Source organism: Lissotriton vulgaris, chromosome 2_2 (assembly GCF_964263255.1).
Source record: "Lissotriton vulgaris chromosome 2_2, aLisVul1.2, whole genome shotgun sequence".
NCBI lineage: Eukaryota > Metazoa > Chordata > Amphibia > Caudata > Salamandridae > Lissotriton > Lissotriton vulgaris.
In genome coordinates, this window is record NC_141688.1 from 308,897,695 (window position 1) to 308,919,450 (window position 21,756).

The 21,756-nt window shown below is 47.7% G+C and overlaps 1 protein-coding gene across 3 annotated transcripts in view; it reads right to left on the reverse strand.

Moving 5' to 3' along the window:
* Positions 1 to 21,756, reverse strand: part of LOC147729362 (uncharacterized) — a 347,110-nt gene that overhangs the window by 98,760 nt on the left and 226,594 nt on the right. For all 3 annotated transcript variants that reach the window (XM_086959634.1, XM_086959632.1, XM_086959631.1), the window contains one exon: positions 9,671 to 9,870. In XM_086959634.1, coding sequence (XP_086815760.1) covers positions 9,671 to 9,870 — 200 coding nt within the window. The remainder of the gene's footprint in view (positions 1 to 9,670; positions 9,871 to 21,756) is intronic.

The window sequence follows — 21,756 nt, forward strand, 5'->3', positions numbered from 1 at the left end:
CACCTCAGAGCCTCCTCCTCACTTCTAGAGACCCCCCTCAGCACCTCAGAGCCTCCCCCTCACCCCTTGAGACCCCCTCAGCACCTCAGAGCCTCCTCCTCACCCCTTGAGACCCCCTTCAGCACCTCAGAGCCTCCCCCTCACCCCTTGAGACCCCCCTCAGCACCTCAGAGCCTCCTCCTCACCCCTTGAGACCCCCCTCAGCACCTCAGAGCCTCCCCCTCACCCCTTGAGACCCCCCTCAGCACCTCAGAGCCTCCTCCTCACCCCTTGAGACCCCCCTCAGCACCTCAGAGCCTCCTCCTCACTTCTAGAGTCCGCAAGAAGCTGAAGACCTGGCGCTTCGAATAAGCACCTACGCACCTGCCCAAGCACCTGGATTCCAACTCGGGGGATTATTGCACTTTACAAATCGATATAACATAGCATAACACATAACATCCCTCCATCCATACATCACTGATCTTGTCATCAGTGAAACAAAAGCTGCTGTGGTGCTTCCCATCAGTGAAAAGGGAGCTGCTGTTGTGTTTATCATCAGTGAAAAGGAGGCTGCTGTGGTGCTTCCCATCAGTGAAAAGGAGGTTGCTGCTGTGTTTATCATCAGTGAATATGAGGTTGCTGTGGTGTTTATCATCAGTGAAAAGGAGGCTGCTGTTGTTTTAATCATCAGTGAAAAGGAGGTTGCTGTGGTGTTGATTAGTGAAATGGACGCTGTTGTGGTGTTTGTCTTCAGTGAAAAGGAGGCTGCTGTGGTGTTTATCATCAGTGAAAAGGAGGTTGCTGTGGTGTTGATTAGTGAAATGGACGCTGTTGTGGTGTTTGTCATCAGTGAAAAGGAGGCTGCTGTGGTGTTTGTCATTAGTGAACCTAAGGCTTCTGTGGTGTTTACCAATAAAACGTAGGCTACTGTGGTGCTTACCATTAGTCAAAAGGAGGCTGCTGTGGTGTTTATCATCAGTGAAAAGGAGGCTGCTGTTGTATTTATCATCGGTGAAAAGAAGGCTGCTTTGGCGCTTCCCATCAGTGAAAAGGAGGCTGCTGTCCTGTTTATCATCGGTAAATAGGAGGCTGCTGTTGTGTTTATCATCAGTAAATAGGAGGCTGCTGTGGTGCTTATCATCAGTGAAAAGGAGGTTGCTGTGGTGTTTATCATCAGTTAAAAGGAGCCTGTTGTGGTGTTGATCATTAGTGAAATGGACGCTGTTGTGGTGTTTGTCATCAATAAAAAGGAGGCTGCTCGGTGTTTATCATCAGTGAAAACGAGGCTGTTGTGGTGTTGATCGTTAGTGAAATGGATGCTGTTGTGGTGTTTGTCATCAGTGAAAAGGAGGCTGCTGTGGTGTTTGTCATTAGTGAAACTAAGGCTGCTGTGGTGCTTACCAATGAAACGTAGGCTACTGTGGTGCTTACCATTAGTCAAAAGGAGGTGTTGGACTTGGCCCTTCTGGCAGGTTCACCCCTGAACTTTTTGCTTTTTATTGTGACCTGGTGTTAGTGATTTTTGGCTTCTGCGCACTTTACCACTGTGTCCCAGGGTAAAGTGCGTGCGTGCAGTGAGGTTGGCCTGCCCTCCCATAGGAATGCATGGGGAATGTATGTGTCCATGGTAGTTCCTGATGTGTGGGGAGTGCAGGGTCAAGTTTGGTATGTGCGGACTCGTGTGATTAAATGCTGCACGATGATGTGTGCGGCGTTAATGTGCCTAGTGTGGAAGTGCTACTTCTAGAAGTTGGCATGTCTGTGTAATTTATGTGAATTGGCTGTCTGGCTTGTGATTGGCTGGAGCTGGCTGGTGAGCCTGGCTCCAGGAGTCAGGATGGGTCTGCCCCGGTGGTGAGTGGAGAGATCTGCATGATTGATGTGATGGAGGAGTGCACCTGGGACCTGAATAGGGCTGGGCTTTCCCTACACAATGCTGGCTCCGCCCCCTGTGGTGCGACTGATGACTATAGCCTGGCCAGTGAATGGTGAGAGGGGCTGAGCACAACAGAGTGCTCCAAAACCAGCTGCAACTGGTTTTCCCCTCACCCTGCAGACACAGACAAAGGAATCAGGTGTAAAAAAAGGGGCTGTGACCCCATACAAAATGTTCTTCTTCTGATCCTAACCAGAGAGGGGGGGCCTGCTGCTGCTGGGCGCCAGGAGGATACTGCCACTGGGTGCTGCCTCCCTGTTGGAGGGCCTTGTGAGCTGGCCCCAGGGGCCCAGCCTTTGTCCCCTACCTCCTGAGGGACTTCCCTGAGCTTTGCCCACAGGACCTCTCTGCTGTAGCGCCCTGGTCGTGCTTCACTCTCCCTACTGCAGAACTTTGATTTCCTGGAGAAGTGCTTTACCTTTGGGCTTGGAGGTGCTGTGTTTCTGCCCCCAGGAGGACAGCTGGTACCCGCAGCACGACGCTGCATCAGGGAGATTCGCCCATTTGGCTGTGGGAAGAGCGGGTGCCCACCCCGCGTTGTGCTATTTTTTCGCGGCTGCCCACGCCGCAATTATGCCGATTTTTGTCCAGCCCTGCGGGTGCCACCCTTCGATCTTGCCGAGTCTTTGTTGCATCCCTGGCAGGTGAACACCACGCCAGGGACTTTATATTTAATTATTGAGGGTGCCTACCCCTGGTTTGTGCCAAGAAAAACAAGAGAATCACCGCCGCCGGCCTGGAGATCGCCTAGAAGGTGCTGTGCCCGCCTCCCTACAAAGGGCCGCGCTGCCATTGGCTGCCCTCAGGAGCAGGAAACAGGAAGCCAGGCACAAGACGCCCGGACGTGGGCGGGACCGGCGGATTCCTCTTTCCGCTTCCCCCGGTCTGGGGAAGCCGAGCAGAGCCTCACCGACCTCCCGAACAGAGGACCGGAACAGCAGCCCAGGACGCCCGAGACAGGAGACTGGTAAGGAGGGGTCTCAGTGTTGTTCGGGCTGGTTCCTTGAGTGGCCCCACTTGATAGCGGGCCGCTCTGACGTCAAGGGGCACAGTTTGTTTTAGGACTCCATCGTGTGGGGCAATTGGTAGTTAGAGCCCACGAGGCTCTACCATCAGGGGGCATTGTTGTTCCGAGCCCCGTGGCTCCAACGGTAGTGCCAGCATTTCTTCCGAGCTCACGAGGGCCTCGAGGGGGCATCTTGGTATTTCGAGTCCCCAGAAGCGGGACTCCAACGAAGAGGACATTTTGTTTAGAGCCCACGAGGGCTTCGGGGGCATAGTTTGTTTCCGAGTCCCCAGACGGGGGACTCCAACGGAATTGGGCCACATTTCTTTTGAGCCTGCGGGCTCCAAATGTCTCAGGGGCATTCTTGTCTAGAGCCCACGGGGGCCCATCAACGACATGGGCCTCTTGTTATTCCGAGTCCGAGAGGCTCCAACGTGAGGGGCAACAGTGTAATCAGAGCCTGAGAGGCTCCTGGGGGCATTTTGTGTCTTGAGCCCACGAGGCTCCCACGTGTTCTTGGGCCCCATTGTCTATCCAGACCCCAGAAGAGAGCCAGGAGGCACGCTGGTGCCAGGCTCAGCGCCACAGCTGCCCAGCACTTAGTGGGCAGCTGCTACGTTTAGGCCTGTTCTCTTTGCGCACCCTTCCTTGACTGCCTGCGCAGCCTGCCCTGACATTGTGGACACAGGGCGTTCTCGCCCCTGAAAGGCCGAGTTGGCCTAGGGACATTTTCATGTAGTAGTAGTAGTAGTAGTAAAAATAAAGTTTATTTAGACAATAGTCTATAAACCATACACAAGACCATGGATCCACTTAGCAATAGAAATTTTACATCATAATTCATTTTAACACTCTATACACATTTAAAACCATAAAAACACTAAATTGACATTCTCCATATTTTAAAATCTTAATGTCTTAAAATTTCCCAACTTCATTGGATGCCTCTGTTACAGCTTCTCTTGTTGCTTTCAAAAATTTCCCCAACGCAATTGTGATATCTAAAAACAACATTTCTGTAAGGAGAGCAACCGCCTCTGATCAAGAGTTCACCTTGTACTTTAAAAATATTGGACATAAAAACATTTTTTTCGCAATGTTAAAATCAATGTACAGTCCAGTAGTATATGTAAAATGTAATTCTTTACACCGAGGCCACATTTACAAATACCATCAGGTTGGATCAGGGCTACTTTTAATTTACTATCGATCTTCCATGGGTTTAAGCCTACCCGAACCTTCATGATTTCGTACCTTAACCATTTACTGGGTAACAATCCAAATAAGGAAACCGGACCTCTTTTTCCCATTCATTCCTTACCCAGTTCACTGATTTTTTCAACTTCAGGTACTCCAGATCTTGTGATCTGGAATGTCCGTGCCCTCGGTCCCTAAGCATTTTCTTAGTAAAAACTAAATCCAATGAAGGTTGTTCGAGGGTCAACTTTAATTGGGCAGCTATTAGCTGAAGGGTTTTCCTCACTTCCCGTGCCCAATTTAAGCTGCTTGCTTGTATTTCCTTTCTGCACCAAATTGACACCTTCTGTTCATCACCCGGCATCTGGCGGTTCCAAAATCTTAGAAATGACATTTGTGCCTTTGCCTCCCATGCGGTCAAGCCTACCTCCAATCTAATGGCTTGCAACATGGAACCGTTAGGTAGGGACAACAGCATTTTAATTATCTTTCCTTCCTCCCGGTCCCACCCCCTTTTACCACTCAGATAGAGCACTTCAGCGCCGTAAAGAACTTGTGGGGGTATCATAGCTTCGAAAGCCTTTAGTAACGGTCTGTGGGACATGTCACCATAGTCCTTGTTAAATTTGTTCACTCCACAGACCGATGAGGCCGCCTTTGAAGTTTGTGCCGCCACGAGGGTATTCCACTTTAATGCACTGTCAAACCAAAGGCCTAGATATTTATATTCACTTACTACCTCTAATTTGTCTAAACCTAAAAACCATTTAAAATTCTTTACCCTCTTCCCGAAACATAGGATCTTTGTTTTCTCCATATTCACCGATAGAAACTTTTTGTCACAATATATTTTAAAAGCATTTAATTTCCTTTGGAGGCCCATTTCAGTTTGGTCCACGATCACTAGGTCATCAGCATATAAAAGGCATGCAACTTTATTACTATTCATGCGCAGGCTCGCACTCTTTTCAACTTCCAAAACCACGGGAAGATCTGCTAGGAAGATTGAAAAGAGCAAGGGTGCCAAGACGCACCCTTGTCTCAAGCCATTCTTTACAGGAATTTTCTGCGTTAATGAGCCCTTTGAATCTCTAATGACCCGGGCCCAATTGTCACTATGTAATTCTTTTAGAATATTTAATATGCCCTCCGGCAATGCATAGTTTTCTAGCACTTCCCAAAGGCTGCTTCTATCTACTGAATCAAAGGCCGCTCGGAAATCGACGAAACAGCAACATCGTTTGCCGTTTTGTTCCATCGATTTCCTAGCTAAAGCCCACAGGGCAAAACAATGATCAATCGTGGAGTGGCCTTCTTTAAACCCACCCTGTTCTACTGGCACGATTGACCGAAGTTCCGCCCACGCTTTTAACTTACCGAGTATCATCTTAGCAAAAATATTTTCTCCTATATCTAGTAGGTTAATTAGCCTGTAGTTCTTAGGGGCATGTACATCCCCTTTCTTATGCAGTGGCCTTATTATTGCACCCTTCCAGTTTGCAGGTACTACCCCTTGCTCTAGTATTACGTAAACATTTTTGAGAAGAATTCCGCCCACCAGAGCTGGTTCAAATTTAATATCAGGGCAGGCATATCATCCGGGCCCGCCGCTCTTCTTAAATTTAAAGTCCTAATTATCCTAAGGACATTTATTACTGAGTAATCTTGTTTGAGATCCTCTACTAGATCTCTCCACAGCTTTGGTACCAAATTATCAGACAACCTCCCCGGGGCATACAATTTCTGAATATACTCAGCCCATGCATCTTCCTCCACTACACAGGTCATTTAGGGCAATCAAAGGTTCCCTAGCTGACAGTTAGCTTCCAGAATTGCCGTAGGTTCTTAGTTTCAATGGTTTCCAATAATTTGCCCAAGCAAAATTCTTTATGGATCCTTTTTACATTGCGGATTAACATATTATATTCTCTTTTTATTTTTACTAAGTTTTCCGCCTTTGCTCGTGTACATTTTTTTATGTAGGCTACGCTCTTCTCTCCTAATTTCTCTTTTTTTCATTAAACAATCCTGATTGAACCCTGTTCCTTTCTTACTTTGGGTATTTCCTTTCTTGTTCTTGTACTTATACTTTCCACTACTTGTTTTATTTTTTCCACAAACCAGAATAGGTCTTGGCCCTTCAAACTGCCTAATTGAATCTTGTGTTGCAGGCTTGCTAACTTCTCAATAGATTTTTCAGATAACCTAGTGGTCATCCACTTCGGATACTCTGTCTCTTGCCAGATAACTCTGTCGAAAACCATATGTTGTGCTATTCCCAATTCTAACTTTATAAAATTGTGGTCACTACATTCCATGGGATTAATGCTAAAATCTTTCACTAACTCGAAATTCCATGCCGGCAAATACACATAGTCTATTGAGCAATTATGTGCCCCATATTTAAAAGTTTTCTTTGCCGGGCGGTCTTGGACTATCCTTCCATTTAGACAAAAGAAACTTTTATTTGATAAATAGTTACCCAATTCCACCGCATCTGTAGAGGTTTTTGTTTCCATAAACTCTGCATTTTTTTACATCATATGCCTCTAGAATTTCTGAGTACCATTGAACAGACAATTTTGGATTTAGTTTATGGTTAAATTCTCCCATTAACACAATCAGGTCATTTCCATACTTATCACAAAGTACATCCATATCATTCTTAAAATGTAACAATTCGACCCCATATTCCTTCGTTGAGTTCCATTGCATATACACATTTAGGATCAGCATAAATTTATATTTCTTATCCGCGAATGTGGTTTGGATTCTGCAGGCTAAATGCCACTTACACTTTACAGGTATCAAAATGGTTTTAGTTGTTAAAGTTGTTGATATCATTGTCAACATGCCACCTGCAGTGCGCCCAGAGTTCGAATTTTACAGCTGCGCGGTGGACTTGTCGAAACCCTTCAACTACTAGGGGTACACCACAGAGCCAGGTCTCTTGTATACAAATTATTTCATTCTTTTTTGCAAGTTCTTTCTCAGCTTCATGTTTTAAATGTGTTCCCAGTCCATTTATGTTCCAAGAGACCACTTGTGTGCTATGTGGCTGCCCCATTGCCTATTCTACATCACTTAAAGGCCCATTCACTACGGAATCCTCCCTATAACTATATGAGGGTCCTGCTAAGCTGGAGGTGTTACTCCAATTCTTCCATGCCTCCTGCATATCTGTATTGTTTATTACTATATTAAAATGTTCTCTCCCTTCCTCTATTTCCTTCTCTGGGAGCTTTACCTGCCTCTTGCTTAGCCCCGCATGGTACCTTAGGAAAGGTTTCTGCTGGGGCACCTTAAACACTAGCACTAACTCTACTTTGGGCACTAGACGAATTTCTATTGCAGACGTCACCAAGCCCGAAAAAAGCTGTACCTTGGTGACCTCCTTGCCATCCCTAATTGTTTGGAATCCCACCTTTCTTATTTCTCGAGAACCTATTCCATTTAGATTTGGGCAATGGGCAAAAACATTGAGTAGGTATGCTTTATTTAAATACCCACTCTTTTTAAATGTTTTGCCACCCCTTCCCAATTTTATGTGTTCAAAATAAAGCCACTTATTCCCACTTTCAACCACTTCTTCATGTATTGTGCCCCTGCTAGGAGTAAATGTTTTTCCCTCATGTGATCTTTTGCGCAAATGTGATACTTGCCTAATGTGATTTATGCAATGCTTGTTGCCTATAGCTCTAAATGAATTTTTATGCTTAGGAGGTTGTTTGCCCTAGTATAGTGATGTTAGTGAGTTCATGGTTCCCTGCGTGATATTTGCCTAAGGTGTTTAGGATTGCGTAGGTGGTACTTACCTTTTACCAGTGGTTACTGGTTGTGTGCTACATTTGCTATTTGGTGCTACAGTTATTATATGTCCTATGTGCTAAGCGTTATTCCTACAAAGTGCTATTTCTACCAAGTGATAGTTCTAAAAGTGCTTATTCCCGACAGTGGTCCATGTGGCCCTGTCCCATGTATATAATCCCCTGTAAATTCTGCCTGTGTCAGTGGCACATTGTAAAGTGTGTGTTTATTATCTAATGTGTTTGGTATAGTACAAAGGCTATTTTTGTATATAACCTTGTGTGGAGTTTCCTTTGTGGTGGGCCTTGGGTGTTGTTGCTGGGTGCGCGTGCAAACGCTTTACACATTGCCTCTCAGATAAGCCTGACTGCTCGTGCCAAGCTACCAAGAGGGTGAGCAGGGGTTATCTTTGGTGTGTGACTTCCTTGCCCTGACGTAGAATGGTGGTTTCTGCCTGGCTTTGGCGCAAGCCTTAGCCAACCGGAAATCCCCATTTCTAACTGGAGGCTGCTGTGGTGTTTACCTCAAGTGAAACTAAGGCTGCTGTGGTGCCTATCATCAGTGAAAATGAAGCTTTTGTGGTGTTCATCATCTGTGAAAGGGAAGCTGTTATGGTTTTTGTCATTAGTGAAACAAAGGCTGCTGTTGTGCTCATCATCAGTTAAATGAATGCTGCTGCGATGCATATCATCAGTGAAAAGGAGGCTTCTGTGGTGTTTTTCAACAGTGAAAAGGAGACTTCTGTGGTGTTTATCATTAGTGAAACTAAGGCTGCTGTGGTGCTTAGTATCAGTGAAAAGGAGGCTTTTGTGGTGTTCATCATCAGTAAAAAGAAGGCTGCTAGGGTACTTATCAGCGAAAAGGAGGCTTTACGGTGTTTGTCATTAGTGAAACAGAGGCTTCTGTGGTGTTTGTCATTAGTGAAACGGAGGCTTGTGTAGTGCTTATCATCAGTGAAAGGGAGGATTTTGTGGTGCTTGTAATTAGTGAAACTAATCTGCTGTGGTTTGCCATTAGTGAAACGAAGGTTGTTGTAGTCTTTGTCATCAGTGAAAAGGAGGCTTGCGTGGTGTTTTTCCTAAGTGAAACTAAGGCTGTTGCAGTGTTTATGATCAGCGAAAAGGAGGTTGTTGCGCTGTTTATCATCACTAAAAGGAAGCTTCTATGGTGCTCATCATCAGTGAAAAGGAGTCTGTTGTGGTCTTTATCATTAGTGAAAAGGAGGCTGCTGTGGTGTTTGTCATTAGTGAAACTACGGCTGCTGTGGTCCTTACCAATGAAAAGTAGGCTACTGTGGTACTTACCATTAGTCAATCGGAGGCTGCTGTGGTGCCTATTATCAGTGAAAAGGAGGTTGCTGTGGTGTTTATCATCAGTGAAAAGGAGGCTGTTGTGGTGTTTATCATCAGTGAAAAGGAGGCTGTTGTGCTGTTGATCATTAGTGAAAAGGAGGCTGTTGTGGTCTTTATCATTAGTGAACAGGAGGCTGCTGGGGTCTTTATCATCAGTGAAAAGGAGGCTGTTGTGGTCTTTATCATTAGTGAACAGGAGGCTGTTACGGTCTTTATCATCAGTGAAAAGGAGGCTGTTGTGGTCTTTATCATTGGTGAAAAGGAGGCTGCTGTGGTGTTTGTCATCAGTGAAAATAAGGTTACTGTTGCATTTGTCATTAGTGAAACAGAGGCTGCTGTGATGCTCATAAATTTCAGAAAAAGCAGAATATTACTACAGACAGCTCTCACCTTTTCTCATTGTGCCTGTAGGTCCTCAGGCACTTGCAGGTCTCCACGTGATACAACCATATCCAGGAGCCAGCACAGCATGCCAGGTAGCCCTTGGCCACCGAGATGCCCATGATAGCCACAGTGGGCATCTCATCTGGGCTGGTGGGCCACATCACCTTCAGGCATCGACCGGAATCCAGGTCCCAGATCCTGATGCACTGTGGGGGAAAGAACATTAACTCACTGAGCTATCCAGAGCATCAGCACTCTGCCCACTGGGCACAAAACCTCCACATGGAATACTGTAAAACAAACGATGTTGGAAAGCTTAAGGATAAGCTTTATTGTTATTACAGGTGATGCGCAGCAGCCCGCTCCATCCACAACCAAACGGTAACTGCCCAACATATTCAAAGTACAGTATTCCATATTCTAAGGTGGAATACTCGTAGTCAGAACATCATGGCACAAGCATCCTGAACATGAGGAGAATAGAGAGGACCACAACATTATCCTCCTCTTCATAAACAGAAAAAAAGAAGACAAGAGAAATAGAACAAGAGAAGGAAAAAGCAGGAAAAACAGAACAAAGAAAAAGATGCAACCTAACGGTACTTAGCTGGAACAAAACTTTGTCGCCAACTTCTACGTGAGCCAACCATTGGAGAAAGAAGAGGAAAGACCCTCAGCTCGACCACAATCTGAATCTTGATTTACAGAACATCCAGTGATTTGTACAGTTCTAGAAACATTCCACCAATTCTTCTGATTAACTGTAACAGCAGTACTGCAAACGTTATCCACAATAACCGGTTCAGAGAATTTTATGCTTCCTTTTTTACTGTACTGTGAACAGGGATTTTCCCACGTACTACATCACCAACAATGAATGATTGCAGAACAGATCGTTTCCTGGCATCAAAATAAGATTTTTGGCAACATTGGGCTTGGGACTTATTGTCTCTCACAAACCTATCGACATCACTCACAGAATCCATCTTCAGCCATTTAGACATCCATCCAGGACAAACTTTAGAACAGGGTTTACTACCTCGCAAAAGTTCATAGAGAGATATTTAGGTAGATGAGTGGGGCGTGGTGCCATAGAATCATAACATGGATCTGACAGACTTCTGGACATTACACTTTTCAGCCAACGCCCACTGTAAACAGTTGTTAAGAACCCTATTCATGCGTTCCACCAACCATTGATTTGTGGATGATAGAGCGCACTCCTGGAATGTGATATACCTCCTTGGCGTAGAAAAGGTTCAAACTCCTGACTAACAAATTGTACACCATTGTCACTTACAATAGTGGAAGGAAAACCCTCACGCAAGAAAAGATCTTTTAAAAAGTCAATCACATTCCTAGAATTAGGTTCACTAATAAAACGTACTTCGGGCCATTTTGAATAATAATCAATGGCCACGATCGCAAATCTTGAAGTAGAAGGAAGCAAATTAAAGGGACCATCAAGGTCAATGCAAATCTTCTCCCACAGCTTATCAGGTATGTCAATGGGTTAAAGAGGAGTTCTGACATTGAAACTCTTTTCAGAATTTGAACATACTACACACTCACCAACAAACAAATCAACGTCTTTGTCCATTTGTGGCCACCAGAAATATTCGCGCAATCTTCTTTTGGTGAAAGTTTTACCCAAATGTCCCTCATGTGCACCATTGATTAACCTAGCTCTAATCGTATCAGGCAAGACCAACCTGTCACCACGCACCAATAGACCATACTCCACAAAAAGTTCCAACAAGACTTTAACAAAAGGCTGCAGAGAGTAGTGTGCATTCTTTTTTCTTGGCCAACCATTCTTCACGCAGTTGTTGACTTCACAAAGTAATGCATGCTTGCAAAGTTCATCTCTCCATTCTGTTTCCTTCACAGCACACATGGCATCCAGCACCAGGGAAGCAACAAAACAATCGTCATCTTCATCATCATCATCATCATCATCGTCAATGACTTCACTATCTCCTTCAACAGGAAGCCTGGAAAAAATAATCAGCCCTTACATTCTTGTTTCCAGGAATATACAAAACCTCAAACTCATACTGCAACAACTTTGTTGACGAACGAGCAATCCTTGGTGTATGCTCATTTAGTTTATCTCCTGAGAGAAAATATACCAGGGGACTGTGATCTGTGCGCAATTGGAAATGTTTGCCCCTGATATAAGGACTAAACTTCCTTATGGCCCACGAGCATGCTAATAACTCTCTTTCAATGACTGCAAAATTCAATTCTGATCCACATAGCACTCTAGAGGCATAATCCAACGTATGCTCAGTCCCGTTGATACTTTGAGTGAGGATGGCACCTAGGCAAAAACCACTAGCATCCATACTAATGGTGCACATTGCATTGGGATCATAAGGTTTGAGGACCTTTGGACTAATTAACTGATCCTTCATCCACTCAAACATCTCCTGACAGCAATCATCCCAGAGAAAAGGAACATTCTTCTTGAGCATGTTAGACAAAGGTTGAACTCTAGAAGCATAGTCCGGTATAAACCGTGAGTAAAACTCACACAGTCCAACAAATGACTTAAGACCAATCTTCTCTTTGGGAGCAGGACTGTCGACAATAGCTTTGACAAGACCTGGTCTTGGCTCGACACCATGCTCAGAAAGTACATGCCCTAAGTATTCCATTTTCCTCACTCTAAATACACATTTTTCCTTCTTTAGAACAACTCCCTTCTTGCAAAACATCAAAAATACGAAACATAGTGTCATCATGTGAATCACATGACTCACCGTGAACCAGTGAACCAACACATCATTCTGGAAGACAACAACACCTGTTATTCCCTTAAGCATGTTTGACATAATTCTTTAAAATACTGCCGCCGCAGAGGCCAGCCCAAACGGCATGCGTCAGTATTGAAAAGAACCAATAGGTGAAACGAATGCAGTAAGGTGCCTAGAAGAAGGGTCCAAAACCACCTGCTGATAAGCCGATGCCAAGTCTAATTTGCTAAACCACTTCGAACCATTGATTAACGACAACATGTCCGAAATATTTGGGAGAGGATGGGAATCTATCCAAATATCTTTATTAAGACTGCGCAAGCCAACACAAACGCGAGGTTCACCATTCTTTTTCTTCGCAAAGACTAAGGGGGATAACCAAAGGGACGATTCAATAAGTTCAATGATTCCTTTTCTTGCAAAGACCGCTAAGTTCTTGTTCCAATTGATCCCTTACGCTAAACTGAACATTTCTAAGTCTGTGCTTAACAGGTATTGCATTATCCTTGACCTTAATGATGTGAGTGAATCCTTTAACTTGTCCAAAACCCTCACCCAAAATAGAAGGGTAGCGTTCTGTCAATTTATCGACAAAGTCATCTGAACGAAGAATGGAAACTAGATCTCTAGTGCCTGGTCTAAGTACCATCTTGAACAATCCCTGGTGAAACCACCTAAGAATGTTTAATCCTTTGATTTTATTTATAAAGTTTTATATAGCGCAAACTTGATCCGGAAGGATACCAGAGCACTTTACAGTTATAGTGCCACATACACTTTTCCAAGAATCTTTCTGCCCCTAAATTCCAGTGTGTTTTCAAAATATCCAGCCAGTTCAATGTTCCTCCCCTCGTACGAAACTGGAGATCTATCTGGAGGCTTCAAAGAACGAGACCCCCAAACTTCATTAAACAATTCCTGAGTTAACATAGAGGCCGAGGACAGGGTTTTAGGTGTGAGGGAAATACTGGGCGCACTGCTTGGGTTGACGTACAGGAGAACCCTGTAAGGCAGAAGGTGCATGCAGGTAAGGGGCAATTCCCTTAGTAACATCAGGGCCACAGAACCCCGCCCACGAGATGCCCAAACCCGCAAATAACACTCAGACACAAGTGTTACGTTTGGAAAAAAATTGCTGCAGGTTTATTACATACAACATATGTAATGATGGTGGGTTAACTTACGGGCGATCCAAGGGCAGGCCGCATTCTCGCCACCTGCCCGCCTGTTGAGCCAAACAGCACAGTGGCGAACCACCCAACTGCTGCACAATTATTATAATTATACTACACACGCCCCTTGCAGGGCGTGACTAGGCAAACCCCCGGCTGCACAGGCCCACAACCGCCCGGAGGACTACTGGGGCGCCGACACGAGTTCCTGCACCTCCCATGAGGTTACAGGTTAGGCTCTGAGGTTAGACTCTGGCACCCCTATGTGCCCGCTGAAGTACAGTTTTTTGCACCTCTCTTCTTCCGGATCGCCCAGTAACTCCGCCTGCAACGAAAAAAGGAACACATTAAAGCTCCCCCCGGAGCCCCCCTCAAGCAGACACTCTGGGTTCGAGGAAGGGTGGGAAAAGAGTGTCCCAAAGCTTGTCGTGCGACGTCTGGAGCGGCAAAGAGGCCTCCCAGATGGAGCAAGGGAGTGATAAACCCCCTGAGGCTCCTCCCAGCCGCCCCAGACGTGCGTCAGCAACCTGCCTACGTCTACTGGGCGATGCCTGCCCAGGTGAGGAGTGGCTGGCCACAAGGAGGGCGGGGGCAGCCCTCCGTGACTAGGAGCCTGCCCTCTTGATGGCCACTGCGTGGCCTCGGGCAAGCGCATAGTCACATCAGGGCCACAGAACCCCCCGCCCCCGAGATGCCCAAACCCGCAAATAACACACAGACACAAGTGTTAAGTTTGGGAAAAAATTGCTGCAGGTTTATTACATGTGACCACTGCGCCTTTGTCAAGGCCAGGTCACCCCTCCTGCCAGCCGCTGCTCCAGCTGCCTGCCAGTTCCAGTGCTCGCTCGCCTGCCAGCACCCTCTGCGACCCAGCCGCCGCTGGGCCGCCCGGATCACCCCTCCTGCCTCCCACGCCTCCCGCGACCTCCCCAGCACTAGAGCGACCCAGCCACCGCTGGGCCGCCGGGATCTCCCTTCCTGCCGCCTCGCCTGTCTCGCCTGCCCCCGGGCTGAGGCCGCCGCCCAGAGCTCCCGCCGCTGACTCCCTGTGGCCCCGCCCACCTCCATCCCATTTGCCGAACCTGCCACCCAGCTGACCCGCCCTCCCAGGCTCCTCACTTATGACGCCCCCTCAGCGACCGCGCAGCGGACGCGCGCAGCGGGAGCACCGACTGAGCGCCGAAGGTGCGCCAAAGGTAAGCCCGTCTGCGCCCGTCCGCGCCTGGACCGCGCCCCTGGCCCCCGCAGACGCCCGCCCTCCCGCCGGACCTACGACGCCGCCACCCTCAACGCACTCAACACCGGCCGAATCCCGGGATGCTACCGAGCCACCCCGAGACGCACCCACGGACCCTTCAGCTGCCACACCTGCAAGTTTACCTGCATCCGGACCTGCCCTGCACCAGCACCCGCCAAGCCGAACACCAGCAGCAACCACCTCAAGTGCATCCTGCTCAACACCCGCTCCGTCCACAGACACGCCATCGAACTCTGGAACCTTCTCGACACCACAGCTCCTGACGTTGCCTTCCTCACGGAAACCTGGATGAACGCCTCCTCAGCGCTCTGCCTAACATTAAGCTAAGTATCCTAAGTACCGCTCAGATCGCTAAAATAACTGTGTCCTTTCACTCCTTTAGGGTGTGCCACTGTCGCCACCACCCCCCTCCCGAGACCCATGAGGTGTGGATCTTTTAACACACAAGTGAGAAATTTGCCATTTTTATCTTTTTACTCTTTTTAATCTGTAGACACTGGTTGAACCACTAGGGTCCAACATAGTCACTAGCCCAATTTTCTGGGCGCATTGATCGCCTTAGCACGAATGGTACGTCTGCTTGTGTTGCGACCGTTCTTTGTGCTGATTAGCTGAATGCCCTGTGACAGCCTGGCCTCCACCATCTCAGGCGGTAACATACTAACTAACAAATTCACCGTGGGCACGCTTCTCATCCTTAGTCCAAGCACTGAGCTCCATTTACAGTTGTAGCAGAAAGACGCTCCAGTCCACCCAGTAACCTTTACGTTTTGTCTTTTCATGTGTGTTTGTCAATCTTTTTCAGACCACAGGTTCGCATACTTTAGCTCGAACCCTCTTTTTGGTTTGTTCTTTTTGCACCCCTTTTTTTTGACACATAATCAGTCTTTTAACTTTCACGTCCTCTGGTCAGGGTAGGCCTTAGCGTGCCTATACCGCCGAGGTACACATTTACATGGTCCTGACGAATGCCCAGTAACACATGTACACTTAAAGGGCAGAAACATGTTGACCCCATTGTAAACCTTGAGGGGAAAACACCCAACACAATAGTTGGTAGATTTCCCATCACATACTTTTTAACTAATACCCAGCCAACCACGGAATAAAGTTTTTGTGTGGTAAGTGCTGTCGGTATTTTTTAATATTACTCACTTTTTCACATTCTGTCACAAAAAAACCCCGCTCCGCAGTAACCTGGCGTCGCAGCACACCGGGGAGACATTCGGTTTCTCCTGGTGGACCCAATGATGAAGCATGTCACCACCCAGGGTGGTGAGTGAGGGCTTAAAAAGAATCCCTGGGAAATTCCTACGAAGGTAGATTCTAACTTTCCTTGTCTCTGTGCTGGACACCTGTACCCTTCAGTGGGCACTCTTTTGTTGTTTATTACTACCTTCTCCTACCTGGCCACCAAGACCTGGAACTCCCTCCCTCCCGACCTGCACCTGACCCAAGACCACCTCTCCTTCAGGAAGAAGCTCAAGACCTGGCTGTTCGAGCAGCAGCGGCACCCCCCCCCCCCATGCGCCTTGAGACCCTCCGGGTGAGTAGTGCGCTTTATAAATGTCTTTGATTGATTGATTGATTACATACAACATATGTAATGATGGTGGGTTAACTTACGGGCGATCCAAGGGCAGGCCGCATTCTCGCCACCTGCCCGCCTGTTGAGCCAAACAGCACAGTGGCGAACCACCCAACTGCTGCACAATTATTATAATTAATATAATTATACTATACACGCCCCTTGCAGGGCGTGACTAGGCAAACCCCCGGCTGCACAGGCCCACAACCGCCCGAAGGACTACTGGGGCGCCGACACGAGTTCCTGCACCTCCCATGAGGTTACAGGTTAGGCTCTGAGGTTAGACTCTGGCACCCCTATGTGCCCGCTGAAGTACAGTTTTTTGCACCTCTCTTCTTCCGGATCGCCCAGTAACTCCGCCACAGCCCGTGCGGTGGTACCCGCTGCCGCACGGTCCCCCCACCACTGCTACTACTATTTACCTGCAACTTTGCTCAGAAGTGCTTCCTTCAGATGGAGGAGGACCAGGGCTAAGCCTACAGGCGTGAGATGAACACCATCTTCCACAAATAACCCCTGACCTCCAACCTTAGCTCAGCAGAGCTTCTCGTCAGTCCAAGGAACAAGAACAAACGACAGGTGCGGGGACAGTTCCACCACACAGAGACCAAATCTTCTGACATGAACATTACATGCCTGAAGGACTGACATTCCCCACTGCCACTAATCTGCAGATCCCCCCGGGGCCTATCACCAAATCAGAGTAACCATCCCCAGTTCGTGAGGCCCTAGTACCAGTCAAAGACCAGGGGAGAGGAGGGGCCCCTACTGCTGAATGCCCTACGTAACATAACTAGGCTGTCCAGCACCTACCACTGGGACACAACCCCTCACCTCACACAAAGCGCCAGAAGACTACACCCAGGTGAATTTACAGCTACTGCTGCAACCCGTCCTCTGCACAATCAACAAGAAAGAGTGCGTGCGTTGAACGCTTGTGTTGCTATCTACAAAGCACAGGGGAATCGGGGTGGACCAATACTTAATAGACTATAGAACTTGGGTGAAGTCCCAAGATGCTAAATACAGGATTTAACAAGAATTACAGCAGGCATAACATGCCCCCCTTGGGATTTTGTCTGGAAGCAGCATAGGCCATGCTACCACTAAGTTAGCTAGTCGCTAAGTAGGATGACTTACGACCACCACCAAGGGATAGCTGAAACTAAACAAAGAGCCCCTTAAGCTCCTGACCTGCATAAAGACCCGCCTGTAGGAACCAATGCTAAAAGCATCTCCACCCGGGAACAATCCCTCTACAGCAATAGTGTAGACTATCCCAGGTGCGTGAGGTCATACCCCAGCAAGAGACCAGGCGAAGAAGGGGGCCTCCCCTGCTGGTATCCCTCCCTAATCAAACAATAGGGGAACCAGTGCATGACTGAGACACTACACACCTTCACACAAAGCAACAGCAAACTACATCCAATGATGTACGACTTCTGCCGAAGCGCAGTTCTCAAAATTCAATTGTAACTGCTATGTTTACTCTTGTGGAACTAAACCCCACGGAGAATTCATAAGTCTACTGCAGGGCGCGGAGCATCTATTGGGTAAAACTTGCAAGGTGGACTTACATGTGATATACAGGATTGCCGCGGTAACAGCCGGAATCACATGCCCCCTAGTTTAGCCTAAAGGCTTCAAAACCATGCTACCCAGGATAGCTTGTCTCAAGGTTGACTTACGACCCCCCTAAGAGATCTGAAAAACCGAACCAAAAAGGTGGGGGGGGGGCACAAGGTTGGCGACATCAAACGTCAGGCCAGCTACTCACTTTGGGAGGGGCCTAAAGGAATTTATAGATACTCCGGTTCCTACACACCGCAGGTCAACCCAAGCCAACGGAGCCCCACCATACCCACCGAGAAAGAGAAGCCAAGTGTCCACCTGAGGGAGCCCCAACCTGCCAAACCACCACCCAAGAAAGAGAAAACGAGCCAGGGGGTGTAAGGCTACCAGATAGGTCGATCTATATTGAGACTTCTAGGGAGCCACTTCTTAGGGGGTAATGGCAGACCAGGCACAGGCTGTGGTTGACCAGTTGCTCCACATATGCATGAAGAGGGAGTAACACCGCAGGCTGACCCAACCTACTCCCGAGAGGCAGCAGGGGCTCCCGGACTGATGGCGCAGCGGGTGGGCTGCCCTCGGATTCCAGAGCCTTGGATGACAGAGACGACAGCAGAGTTATGGAAGAGGCGAAATGACTATTGTCATTTGACCTTTCCTACTCATAGGTAAACTAACACGATACTGGTCCCAAGATTGTGCATAACAAGGGACTAGCTATACCACTTGGCAGAGGCCCCTGGGGATAATAAGTGCCAGGGGATATTCCTATTAGTTGGGGGTGGGACTAGAACATGCAAATAATCCTCTTTGGCACATCCTAGACTGTCTTCCATACAGACAAATCTTGCGATGCCGGACAGTCAGATAAAAACACAGATAAGAGGTGCCTACTCATGGAGCGCCACAGGAGAAAGCACAGCAGCAAAGTTACCACCCCGCCAAAAGGGGCATTTGACGCGGCTCACGGCTCCTCATAGCACACTAGACGTGTAATTATGCAGAGCCTATTCTACTGTATTAGAACAGACCCCAGGAGACGTCCCATGCATGAAACGTGACTTGAAAATTCGCACCTTTTGCGCACTGATGCAAAACTGTAGAGGTCAACCATACCTATTGTTCTGCCCGTTGCCGCACTATCTTGTTTTGGGATAAGATAGATAGAGTCTCGCCAACGCTGCCAATGGCCTACCAATGCGCAAGAGCAGGTGTCCTTCCACATACTCGTACTGAGCGCACAACGACGCGCCTCTCCTGAACAGAGCAGCCATTCACAAATCTGCTGTGCACACATGACATATAGCTCGGCGCCTCACTTGCAGAAGACAGGCACTCATTCCCATGCACGCTGCGCGCCACATCCCCTGTACACCATCAATCGGTTGTGTGCACATACTGTCCACACTTATGCAGTAGCATTTGCTTGGCTGGTGTTGCATATGTTCTATGACTGGATACTCGGACACCTGAACCTACTGATAACCTCATGCATTGTTGGCTAACAGCTTGCCTGAATAAAACAAATCTCTAACATGGGCCCACAGTTACACGTACACATAGTCACCTCCTACAGTTCTAGCTCGCTGCCTGCCTGATGTATTACACCTCATGCACGGGGGCAGCCAGTCACACTTGCACATTGGCGGCCTCATACAGTGCACCCTAGCTGAAGGCCTGGTGTACCGCGCCCTAAATACAGGTACACAAACCCGTAAATATACTGAGTATCAACTCGACTCATACGCAGGCACCCAGATATATGTACTTGCAGAGTATATCATGCAGTGTCGGCTTGTTGCTAGCCTCACGCGCACAGAAGTACATCCAGGTCAGGTGTACTTTCCTAAGCAACTGCGACGTCTGACTAAGATAGAATTATTGGCCCCAGAAAATAAGGGAAACTGACTCACAGTAATGTGCTCTGACACCTATGGGTAAAGGCCGCGCTATGTAAAACAAGTGAAACAGACGAAGCTACTGCTCCTGCCCCGCAGCATGATGGAGGCATTACCCATACTTGAATAATTGAGCATGGTTCTATTCTGCGGTGCTCTGACACCAAGCAATGTTCGCGGACGAGCATGCTACGGTTCGTAACATGCGCACTCCATTCTTTCTAAAAAGACAGCATATCAACTGTACCCTTGAAAGTTTCTCCCCCTGTGCAATTACTGTACGTAATATGACGCGCCCTGCCGCCTATTTGAACACATTGTGGGGGCCAGACGCGCTCCTGAGTTGCTGCAAGTCCTCCCAAAATGAATCAATTGCCTCCTACAGTACCGAAATAATCGCATACTGCAATATTAACGCATCTTGCCTGACATAGGGAGGGGGGGTGGGGTTCATGGGCAATGTCTCGCTACCCGAGAACCCAACAACAGAAATAGGCAGAAATAAACGCCAGGCACAACGCCTGTGCCGACCGGCCTAGAGTCACAGATGAAACGGGGGCGAACGCCAAGAAATGCAAAGCCCGGCTACAAGGTGCTCATTGTTTAGGCCTCAAATAGATAAAAGGCTGAGTGGACCCGACAGGATATCACCTGTGACCAAGAGGTAGAACACGGGCCCCTTTCGTGGCTGCTTTGGTCCACTGAGCCACCCGCCCAGGCGGCACCCAGCGGCCCGAGTGCCACCGTGAAAACTGCCCATTGAAGTGAGGCGCCACAACTGGAAGGAACCCGGTCTAACGCACCTGAATGTGCAGAAACTCGCATAACGGACTCCTTGCCCGCGACATGTAAGACGCAGAAGACCCTATATAACGGAGACCGACACAACCTAAAGTTTAAGAGTATATCTGAAACTCCTTCTACAAAAGTACGCCTTCGTGAAAGCGGACAAGAGCTAGATTTGGAATCGCAACATCTGTAGGCCCTACAGATCTGGGCCGCAAGCCAGCATCGTATGCCAGTACACCCCTCCCTTCACATAAGTGCATATCATTGTATACTTGTAACAAAAGGGGTCGCTCATGTCTTGATGCCTAGCGCATCGTGTACCGCAGACCTGATGAGATAGCAAGGGATCAATCAGTGACGCAGAATGCCCGTAATACGTATCATCCCGAGAGCCTGAACGTGCGAGCCTAGTTGCCCAACCAATGGCACGCCCCCTGCTTCGAGATGCTATGGCCTAAATATACTCCGCACCATATTTACATAAGGACACAAAAACGACCAGCGCACGTGTTCGCCTTACCATACTCGCTGAGTTATGCAGGATCACATATAAAATGAATTAATCACTCGAATGGGCCTAGAGCTACGATGCCCCCATGATGCTATGCACCAATGAAGATACGAACACAAAGCAAAGATGAGGCCGTACTGGCTTACCTCACTCGCCGGAATATGCGTCACCACGTGTTCGAACGGAAAGTCCCTCGATTGTGCCCGAGATACTATTATTCAAAGACACTATATACTTTCGTCACTGCAGAAAACATCAACAGCACTAAGCACTGATTAGGCTAAGTCATCGCACTGCAACAGCAATACCCAGTGCAAAGCAGAACGAGGCACTCAATAGGGCCTCGAGGTAAAATGGCCCAATGCTACTATACCCCTTAAGACTACGGACTCCTGAAACAAATTTGCGCCCGCAATGGACTTACCGATCTCGAAGCCAATAAGCCATGGCACATGTTAGAATTCACAAGGCACACGACTGGGCCTAAAGATAGGTAAGTCCTCGACTGCAAAAGCAATACCCAGTAGAAAGTTAAATGAGTAACT